General features: G+C 40.9%; 1 protein-coding gene across 1 annotated transcript in view; it reads right to left on the bottom strand.

Annotated features, from left to right (window-relative positions):
* Nucleotides 1-493: 493 nt before the first annotated feature.
* Nucleotides 494-11,298, bottom strand: part of LOC140367395 (putative cytochrome P450 120) — a 28,241-nt gene continuing 17,436 nt past the window's right edge. Inside the window, exons 10-11 of the mRNA XM_072453863.1 lie at nucleotides 8,784-8,871; nucleotides 494-797 (exon numbers count right to left, since the gene is read on the bottom strand). Coding sequence (XP_072309964.1) covers nucleotides 642-797; nucleotides 8,784-8,871 — 244 coding nt within the window. The 3' untranslated portion in view covers nucleotides 494-641. The remainder of the gene's footprint in view (nucleotides 798-8,783; nucleotides 8,872-11,298) is intronic.

Genomic DNA, 11,298 nt, shown 5'->3' with positions numbered 1-11,298 from the left:
TGGAAGCTGAACATATCACTTAAATATGAAACAAAGTAGTATATAATATATAATATAATTGTCTAGCATCAATTATATCGCCAATAGGTCATCACAACATTGTAGAATCTCTATAGTTTATCTCTATAGTTTAGATTGAGCTGAAACATGTCAGAATTATAAGGTAGAATTCTCAGTTTGACTGTCAGATATATCAGAGTTCATGTCTCTGTAAAGGCTGGGCCTATCCACATGAAACATAAACTGGCACAAAGTTCAACGTCTTCTCTGTCAACACAAATAAATAAAGGATACATTCTTTTTCCACAATAGCTTCAGAAAGTGGCGCAATGATTAAACTCAGATGAAGGGCTTAGTGTGTCCAGTAACTCTATGGAAGATTCACAGTTTTTACAGAAATATCCAAAATAGACATCCACAAATGTTGAAATTGATCATTATTTGTTAGGGTTTGGCTCCACAAAATCTCATGGGTTCAAGTCCTTTTAACTGACAACAATCACGTCTTTGGGGTTGAATAATAGTTCGTTATCACCGGGTCCAAATCCCTAAGATGAACACCTTTTTACAGCTGAATTGGAACATATTTTAAACTGTTCTAAAGCCCTGCTCTTGGTCACTAACCGCTCTGGCCCTCCCTGTCACGTGCCACTGCTGTCAGTTGTCCCGTCCAGGCGGCTGAAGGTGATGGTGGGAGGATTGGCCGGGCGGGACACGGGCAGCCATTTGTACTGGAGGTCCTGGTCTGGGGGGTCCACACACCAGTCGTAGTGCTGCAACAGGTACATACACGCCTCCTGTAGAAAGACCTTCTATTATTGGAAATACAAATGTTTATTGATACATTGAACTGCATTTGCTGGACAGTGTCAATGTTATTGTGTCTGTCACTGCCCATTAATAGTAAAAGTCTCAATGCAGTATTTTACTATTAATAGGCAATAACACGCCATGTGCTATAAAAAGAGGTTTTATGGCTCACCAAAGCAAGAATGGGTTATTATCTAAATGAAACCATTTTTTAAAGTTTTTTTCTAATGAAAAACCTAATTCATCTAAGTATTCTTGAGCAAGGTGCCCTGAAGCGGCATCACTTAAGCTTCATCTGGGTCAAATTTGAAAAAAACAAAACAAAATAGTTTGATGAATTAAATAACAAAATAATTGTTAGTTGCAGCCCTTATTTATTTAATTTTGTCGTTTCACATTTCTAGTAAACAAATACACATGTCTTTGACAAAGTGATAGAGTGAATTCAAAACTTTGTTGTTACTATGCCTAAAGTTTATTTGCAGGAAAATCGCAGTATACACATTATAATACCTACTTAATAAAGCCTGAATCATTCTTAATAAGCTATTTGTTCATTATTAATTAAGTCTTTGCTCAAGCTTTATCAAGGCTACTTAAGGTGTAGTTATTATGAAGTGTTTACAATGATCTAAGCTAAAGCGCATTATAAATGATGCTTTCTCTCTGTAGCTGTATCGTCTCCATGTGGGTGTGAGGTTCTATATATAAAGCTGAGCGCGCACACCTCCTACAGACGGCGCAGCCTCCATGATACTTTGTTTGTGTATCCGCCCACACGTCGCCACTACAACTTCTACATGCTTCCACTCAGTTCCATAGCAGAGCATTGTCCGCGATAAAAACAGTTGGATGATAGATTGGACGGCGCTGACACATTTGCAAGTGGGAGTGTCCTAATTTTACCAGCACAAAAACAAAACATTGGCGTGGAAGGCGCTTGGCCGAGCTCACGCCTCCGCCGAAAAGCTGCACCCATACTTTGTCTGTTTGTGTTTCTGTGCACAGCGCTGGAAATAGCACTGCACAGCAACACTTTTTAGGAGTTATCGGAGAAAAACAGAACATTCTAATGCTTCCAAGAGTTACAAAAAGAGATATGTTTGTGATTCAATTTTTCTAAACAAATATAACAGTAAATCTGACTTGATTTACATCATTCTTGACAATGTTAAGTCGATTTTAGAGGTGGGCTGGTGATTTGCAGCAGGAGCGCTGGGGGAAAAACTGAAAAGATTGAATATTGAATGTAACTTGAAGGGCATTTCTTGAAATTAGTGATGTTTGAAATGGTGAACCCAAGTCCATCACATTCTAAAATAAAGGTTTATAACTATATTATATCACCCGTTTCTTTCAGCAGCTTCCATAGTGAGCAAAATTCATTTATTGCAGAATTGTTTAACATAGACCAGAGGTTATTTCATCCCGAAAGTAATTTAACCACCCAAAATGTATTATTGACTTGAAGTGGGCTATAAATAAACTGGTATAATGTTGTTAATGTTGTTTAAATTGTTTATTTTTAAAAACACCTTGAAATGCTGCAAAAAGAGCTGAATAAATAAAATATAAACTTCCTCTTATAATCGTTTTGTTTTGGCAGTTTGAGTCTTTCTAGATTGAAATTAAAATGGAACAAATTTATGTAGTAATCTTTCAAATGAGGGTATAAAGTGTCATTCTTGATTTTTTGTTGGTTATTTTACAGTTTTTTTCAAATTCCTCTAATACATAAAAGTACGACAGGGACACTTTTTTTTCAACAAAAATAGCAATATTAGTTCTTGTCAAAACTGCCCGTTCCTCCTCTTAACTGGAACAGAAAGTATTCAAAGTAACAATTGTGAAAAAAAACAAAAATCTTATTGTGTGTGTGTTTTTTTTTAAATTTTTTTACAAGCATTACGATTTGATTTGCAACTTTAGGTTTTGATAGTTCAGATAGTTCCCATTTCAAACAGACTATACAGACAGAATGTTGAACTTTGTGCCAGTTTTTGTTTCGTGTGGATGAGCCCAGACATTAAAGAGATATGAACCATAAACGAGGTCAACAAATCTGCATCTGACAGATAATTCTACTTAATAATATCACAGAATTTTAGAACTATGTATTTGGGCCTCAAAACTCCTGCCATGGACACAATAACTGGATACACTTGGAGGGTCATTTTGGCGGCAGAAAAAAAGACCATTACAAAGAAATGGGTGACACAAACCTCACCAACAATCAAGGCCTGGATTGTCATAGTAACAGACATTAGACAAATGGAAGAAATTACATTCAGGGACTTTTATTTTAATCTAAATGTGCTGTGATTGTGTTTCTTTCGACGTTTAGTTGACGTCTGCTTGTGTTCTAACTTTGATTTCAGCTCTCTGGACGTGTTGTGTTCCGTGTTGTTCTCTGTCCTCCATCTATTCGTTCTATAATAGTGTGTTAAAGCGTAAAAAACCATAGTACGTCATGCAAATAAATGGAATAAACTGCACTATTGCATCTCGGGTTCTCGTCGCCCCACGAAAGCTCCACGTCCACAGCTGGTGATTTATCCCCACTGGCACACACCCAACACGGCCCCCATCCTCCTCCACTTTATGAATGAGGGTTTTCTGATGGAGGGGGAGGAGCCGGATGAGCGAATGTGAGGGGAAGGCACCGGCGGAGGAGGAGGAGGAGGAGGAGGAGGAGGAGGAAGAAGGAAAACCAGGAAGGAAGGGAATCAGAGAAGGAGGTAGACGAGGAGAGGATGAGTCACTTCTCTGACCCAGATAACGGGCGCGTTGCTCTCGACACCGCTGCCACGCCCCGATCCCGGCGCGGGCCCGCGGTCACCGGTTCGTCAGCCAATCGGGACGTGGCGTGTGCGGAGGTGTCGAGCGGTTTCACATTTATCAAGACGAGACGAGGGAACGGAAACGCGGTCAATGCAACATCGACGTAAAAGAATGATTTGATGAAATGGGTGGATGTTTAACAGTGATCAATGTCGCAACTAATTTAGCTTTTTTAATTTGAAAATCGTTTATTCGTAGACGTTTTCCTTGACACACTTGGGACAGAAGACTTTTTGCAAAATTTGAATGACAAACACGATGGTTTTTCACTGTCGTTCTGATCCTAATGTACATTTTGAGTTTATATTTAGTCAAAGTCTTATTTTTATGCATGGCTTATTTTACTATCGTTTATATTTTACTATTATGATTATTCATTGTTTCGTGCTGTAGTTTATACACATTGTTGTCATCACAAGGACTGGACTGACATTAGACATAATAGAGAAAATCACTTTCAGACTTGACTTAAACATTCACAAATCTGCAAAATTTTGGGTCAAAATGGAACTTGTATGTTGGACTTGTTGTGCCGCAATTGTATTTATGTTTTAACATATTGTGCTATAATTATTATTTTTCATTATTAGGCCCGAGCGCCACAAGCTGGCGAGAGGCCTATTAGTCTCGTAAGGCCGTGCGAAGCACGGCTGCGCAAGTGCGCACGTAGTGCGCACGAAATCGAGCGCCCACTTCCAAACACTCACTAACGCACTCCTCCACTCATGCACGCCCCGTGCATACTAATTAGTTGTAGGAAAATGGAACATTACCGTTGTAAACGGGCGAAGCCCGTGCAAAAGTTCGCACTACACGAGCACTTTACATTGCTCACGAATACGTTCCCCATCTCTTGCATGTTCCGTGCATATAAGCATGTAATGCAAAAATTTAACATTATTACTGTATAGAGGGCCAAAAACACAAAGTGGGTGGAGCCCACTCAAAATTATCGAAAGTACCCGTCAGTGACCAGGGACTCACACCATGAGGTAGGAAAGCGCGAGCGCTTTCCGAAAATGTATAGTTTATGATATTTGAAAAATGGGAAACATTGTCTTCTTCTTCTTCTTCTTCTTCTTCTTCTTCTTCTTCTTCTTCTTCTTCTTCTTCTTCTTCTTCTTCTTCTTCTTCTTCTTCTTCTTCTTCTTCTTCTTCTTCTTCTTCTTCTTCTTCTTCTTCTTCTTCTTCTTCTTCTTCTTCTTCTTCTTCTTCTTCTTCTTCTTCTTCTTCTTCTTCTTCTTCTTCTTCTTCTCCTCCTCCTCCTCCTCCTCCTCCTCCTCCTCCTCCTCCTCCTCCTCCTCCTCCTCCTCCTCCTCCTCCTCCTCCTCCTCCTCCTCCTCCTCCTCCTCCTCCTCCTCCTCCTCCTCCTCCTCCTCCTCCTCCTTCTTCTTCTTCTTCTTCTTCTTCTTCTTCTTCTTCTTCTTCTTCTTCTTCTTCTTCTTCTTCTTCTTCTTCTTCTTCTTCTTCTTCTCGGGACCAACCCCCCTATTTTTCACCCAGTGAACATTGACGAAAAGTCACAAAAATTAGCACACCTCTAAAAATCGTGCCTCTCTACATTCTGGCTATTTCCTTTTTCTAAAATTAAAAAAATTGGCGCGTCAGCGCCCCCAAATGTACCAAAAATGCATTGAGAGATGGGAAATGACCCAAAAAAAATCTGATCGTAGAATCGTGAAATTTGGTGCAGAGGTAGATGGTGACAAGAGAAGTAAAAAATATTATTACGGCAACGCCGTCCGCCCAACCAAATGTCGGCCATATTGCTTCAAAAATGGCTAAACATGACTTCGGAGTTTTTCCAAACGTCGTGCTTTTACGAACTCCTCCCAGGGCGTTGGCCCTAAAAAGCTGAAACATCAAAAGTTATCCAAATTACATTGATACCTGTCACGGTCTCTGTGCGGCGAAGCCGCAAACTGTAGCAAGAATTTCAGAAATCTCCCAAATTTAACATTTCTGCCGTTTGCGCAGATAAAGTCCGAATTGCGTCAAATTAGAATCAGTTGTTAAACTCTTTGCCCTAAACCTACTTGAAGTGAAATAAATTAATTTGGAGCCACAGCGCCCCCTACAGATTTTATATGGAGGTTAAATATTTAGTTTTGCGAAATTATATGAAATTTGACACACAACTCAATTTTGGCATCCCCATCAAAAAAGTCAATGAGACCCATGTCATAATTGTTATGGTTTTGCCGTAGCGATGACCGAAACCTCCCATGTTATTCCAATGGGGAAATCGCCAGAACATGTTTACACTTTAGACTTTCACAAACTCCTCTTAGGGCGTTAGACATATTAACCTGAAATTTGGTGAGACTCATCTTCAGGGGTGGACCATCAAAAGTTATCCACATTTTTATTCTAAGAGTCACGGTGTCTGTGCGGCAAAGCCGCACATTTTGCCAAGAATTCAAAATAAAATTGCTTTTTGATGGTAAAACAAAGGGAAGAAGATGTGACAGCGTCACAGATTCAGCAGTAGATGTAATAAAAGGACAATTGGGGCGCGTTAGCGCCCCCTCCTCTTGCGGCGTGGCGGCGGCGTGGCGAGGGCCGATCATTGCCGCTTGCGGTTATATTTTGTATTATTATCATTATTATTTGGGCTCTCTGGTCGTGTTTCTTGTTTTTCTGTTTTGTGTATTCTTAAAAATTAAAAAAAAAAAAAAAAAAAAGGAAAAATATGAATTCTAAGTAAACACACATATATAAAAAAGAAGAAAAAAATAAAGGATATCATTTAAGTTCAAATAGTCAGACAAACCTCTTCAAAATAAATGTTATTTTTTAATCTTTGTGGTGGTCAACGTCTACAAAATCAGTTTGGCCATTTTGATCTCTTCATCCACCTGCCCCTTGCATATTTGAGTCTTTATAATGTCGACATATGATTGGAAACGGCCATGAATAACAAAAAATGTCGCAAAAGCGTGATGCACTCTAAATTTTTAATCGGTGAGTGTATAATTCAAACGTTTCATCCCAGGTGACAGTGAACGTCCTCAACATGTCTGACTTTCTCAATCCATGCTCAGTGAAGCGCTCGTGTAACAGTTTAATCCGTCCGTGCCTGGTTTATAGACGCATAATAGAACACGTCTATATATGAAGAGTCCCTCATTGTCCGCTCGGGAATCGCTGGGAACCAAAGCAATGCTCGGTGGCCATTATCTCCTCAACGGCTCCGGCTGAAGCAATAAAATTCAAGTGCCCTCAAGATATTAGCTTCATTCACCTTCAACGCTCTTTCGTATTTCAATAATTTGATCCAATTGGCCGGTGTAGACGATACCGGGAGGGGAAAAGGGAACGAGCAGACTGTCGGGCTTCAACCTGCGCTGCACTGGCTGGACTCATATTTATGATGACTCAGAGTTGCGTGTCTTCAGCTGGGACTGACTCATCCATCAGACTTCACGTTTCCCCCTCGACAACAGCAAAAGTGCAAACTACATGCATTTGTTTCAATGGTACGGCCGTCCTTCGTCTACTGGAGGCTGATTAATGCACTGGGAGTGTTGGAGGGAAAACCACAACAGACAAACACAGGGTACTAAAACACACATAAAACATTCAATACAATTAACCAATACATACAGTACAAACACATAACATTTATTCAATTTAAAGTCTCTGTGTTTTGTTCCACAAGAGCAAAGTTGTACGATGGGACTTACGATGGGATTGTAAGATAAAAATGTCCTGAGACCTCAAAAAGCGAATACCGTATTTTCTGCACTATAAGGCGCACTGGATTATAAGGCGCACTGTCAATGAATGGTCTGTTTTTTATCATTTTTTCATAGATATAAGGTGCATTAAGCAAAACAAAACGTGTACCACTCAAAATTGCTTTGAGGTCAGTAAGCACAACCAGAAATCATCCACATAAAGCACAAATATACTGGATTATAAGGCGTATTGTAATTTTTTTAGAAAATGAAAGGCTTTTAAGTGCGCCTTATAGAGCGGAAAATACTGTACTTGAACTAATGTGCGATAAACTGGATAAATCATCGTTCAAACTGCCGACTAGAGCCTTGTACACAAACAAAAGGCAGTGCTGTTCTTGCATTCTACTTTAGAACATAAGTGACAGTGGTGAGTTCTCTATCCTTCTCTTGTAATGAACCTTAGAGCTGAGTGATAAACCCTTAAGACGTGGGCATTAGAACGAGAATCATAATCAACCGGAAATGACTCAACCACAGGAGAAGAATCAAAAGTGTCAATTATTCATGTGCCACGTGTCGAGAAGCGTCATCATAAACAGTATGGATATTCTGTGTCGAAGCAAAAATACTCACATTACTGTGATTGAGTCGTTTTTTGTGGGGTAATTGTGCTTTTTTCAGTCGATTTTTAAACTTTAACTTGTACTTAATACCATTTTAGAGTGTAAATATGATTTGAAAATACATTGAGTACAGTTCAAGTCCCATTTGTCTCCAGGTCTCGGGTCATTCAATTTACACAATTACATTTATCAACTTTTGTATAAAATATTGATCAAAAAAGTAACTTAGTATTTTTCACGTGTACTTTTTACTTAAGTACAGTTTTGGCAGCAATTTTGAGCACATTACTAGCCATGTAACAGTACTTTTACGTGAGTACACATTTACAGTATTCTTTCCACCACTGCAATTACGTAAAGTTCCCGTATTCACTTGTCAATTCCAGTTCTAAATTGACATAGATAAACTTTATTACCGCGTGTTTTACCAGTGCTGTTCCGTTTGCAAAACCTGGAGAAATCACAGGAAAAATAAATACTGTCCTTGAGTCAAAGTTGTTATTAATGTAGTCACTGAACCACAGCCAAACTTAAGGTATTAAATGTGCATTAAAATGTGCAATTAAACACATTGAAACTGAATCAAGATCATTTCAAACGGTTGAGGCTCGTGGCGTTTTAATTGTTCTGTCAGAAAAGCATGTTCAGAGTTTTTGTTTTAAATGCTTCTTGCTACTGTTTGTGAAATTAATATTGAAAGCTAATTTATGCTCCCGGTATTCATTATTTTGCCTTGTTGATGTGTTCGTTTCCATGACCGGGCGTGCGTCGTCGTGTTATGCCAAATGAAGTGTCGCTCAGTGACTGCGATAAATGTGTGATTCACCTTCAGGAAAACATCGGTGAGTTTAGCTCCGACACAGCCTCTCGGTCCATTTCCAAAAGAGCAGAGGAAGTGCTCCTGCCCCGCGCTCCTGCACAGACATTAAACAATGTTAACACTCCTGCTGGTGCCAGAGTCAGGACTAAACATGGACCGGCCTCCTGCTGGTGCCCAGAGTCAGGACTAAACATGGACCGGCCTCCTGCTGGTGCCCAGAGTCAGGACTAAACATGGACCGGCCTCCTGCTGGTGCCAGAGTCAGGACTAAACATGGACCGGCCTCCTGCTGGTGCCCAGAGTCAGGACTAAACATGGACCGGCCTCCTGCTGGTGCCAGAGTCAGGACTAAACATGGACCGGCCTCCTGCTGGTGCCAGAGTCAGGACTAAACATAGACCGGCCTCCTGCTGGTGCCAGAGTCAGGACTAAACATGGACCGGCCTCCTGCTGGTGCCAGAGTCAGGACTAAACATGGACCGGCCTCCTGCTGATGCCAGAGTCAGGACTAAACATGGACCGGCCTCCTGCTGGTGCCAGAGTCAGGACTAAACATGGACCGGCCTCCTGCTGATGCCAGAGTCAGGACTAAACATAGACCGGCCTCCTGCTGGTGCCAGAGTCAGGACTAAACATGAACCGGCCTCCTGCTGGTGCCAGAGTCAGGACTAAACATGGACCGGCCTCCTGCTGATGCCAGAGTCAGGACTAAACATGGACCGGCCTCCTGCTGGTGCCCAGAGTCAGGACTAAACATGGACCGGCCTCCTGCTGGTGCCCAGAGTCAGGACTAAACATGGACCGGCCTCCTGCTGGTGCCCAGAGTCAGGACTAAACATGGACCGGCCTCCTGCTGGTGCCCAGAGTCAGGACTAAACATGGACCGGCCTCCTGCTGGTGCCAGAGTCAGGACTAAACATGGTGAATCTGCGTTTCAGTTTTATGCAGCTAAAATCTGGAACATTCTTCCTGAAGATGTGAGACAGGTTCTACTCAGACATTGTCCAAATCTAAGCTAAAACAGTTTTGTTTAGCTGTGCATATGACTGAAAGGATTTTCTTTGCACTCTTCTCTTTTAGGTCTTAATGTATTCTGTGATTTCTGTCATGTCTTTGTGATTTTAATGCATTCTTTCCTGTTGTGTGAAGCACTTTGCCTTGTGTACAAATTGTGCTCTACAAATAAACTTGCCTTGCTGTAATTGTACCGTCAACAATGTTTTTAAACGGCACTTATCTGTTTTTCCTTAAATGTTCTCATCTCTTTGGGACTTACTTGCCGTGTTCATCTTACGCCGTACACCTGACACAGCTCACATGTTTAGGGCCTGATTAATCGCACCACTTTATGAAGCGCGTGTGAAAAAACAATTCCCCGTTTGCTTGTTTCCGCTGACAGGGGAAGAAGACGTTGAACTTTGTGCCACATTTTGTCTCGTGCGGACAGACCCAGTAACGAGACAGATGTTCACCACAAAACAGGCCCAAAAACTGTCATTCTGCCCTGTCTTTCAACTCCTGTCAACCTGTTCCTCTTCCCTTTTTCACGGCCCGTTCTTCTAAAAATGCCAAACAATTCCCCGGCAGCCGTCATAACGCTGATGCAGACCTCCTCCTGTCTCCGCTAATGCATCCTGTCTTCCTGAAACCTGAGCTGCGATTAAAGCCAAACAGGAAGCATTAGACGAGGAGGAGAGTCCGCTTCTGCGTAAGAGCAGGAGGTATTGAATGTGCTCTGCTGCATCAGTGTAACGGTTTAAACGGGCAAGGAACAAACGGGGGGGGGAAAAAGCGAAAAGGTGCTGCACGTTCCGGGGTTTTCCTGAAACGCGACACTGCGGCGCTCAACGTGCAACGAAATACAGTTACAGATACGACTGGACTCATCGTCTACTGGGCTTGGACGCACAGAGATCGCTCAGGGGCGGACGATAAGGGAAATTACTGCAATATCGACTGTCGTTCACTGAGATATTTGAGTATTTCGATATTTTTGACACAGTGTTTCAGTTGTATTAAACAAATATTGCCATGGTTTGATATATTCGTCAAATTCCGTCAAAATAAAACTTCAATCAAATGCATTTTAGTCTGCATATTCAAATTGTGAATAAAAATTGGCCTTTTTCAATATTTTCATTGTAAAAATATTCTTGTCTATTCCTGTCAGATGGAGGAGTTGGTGTTATTCTTCCACATTGCGGTAAAGATACTTTATATATTGTGCAGTAACGTTCATCTCCTCTTCAGTTATTAAAGATCTAGGCTAGACCACCTAAAAGAAATCAAGATGTATCCATTGTTCATTATATTTGAAGGTTTTAGAAGTGGAAAATGATGACTGAACAACCTCGATAGACACAATATGTTATTGTTGTTGCTTTGTTTTAACCTCATTTACATTTGGATTTGCCTTTAACAGATAATATTCCCCTGAGATGAATAATTAAATTTACAGAGACGATAATGATGTGGTTTTAGGAATGTACGTCACAGGTCTAAACAATACATTGTTCAAAAA

Source organism: Eucyclogobius newberryi, unplaced genomic scaffold (assembly GCF_026437365.1).
Source record: "Eucyclogobius newberryi isolate DKJ021-1_F unplaced genomic scaffold, fEucNew1.0.hap1 SCAF_2, whole genome shotgun sequence".
Classification (NCBI taxonomy): domain Eukaryota; kingdom Metazoa; phylum Chordata; class Actinopteri; order Gobiiformes; family Gobiidae; genus Eucyclogobius; species Eucyclogobius newberryi.
The sequence above is the reverse complement of the archived record's forward strand: the minus strand, read 5'-3'. Positions and strand labels throughout refer to the sequence as shown.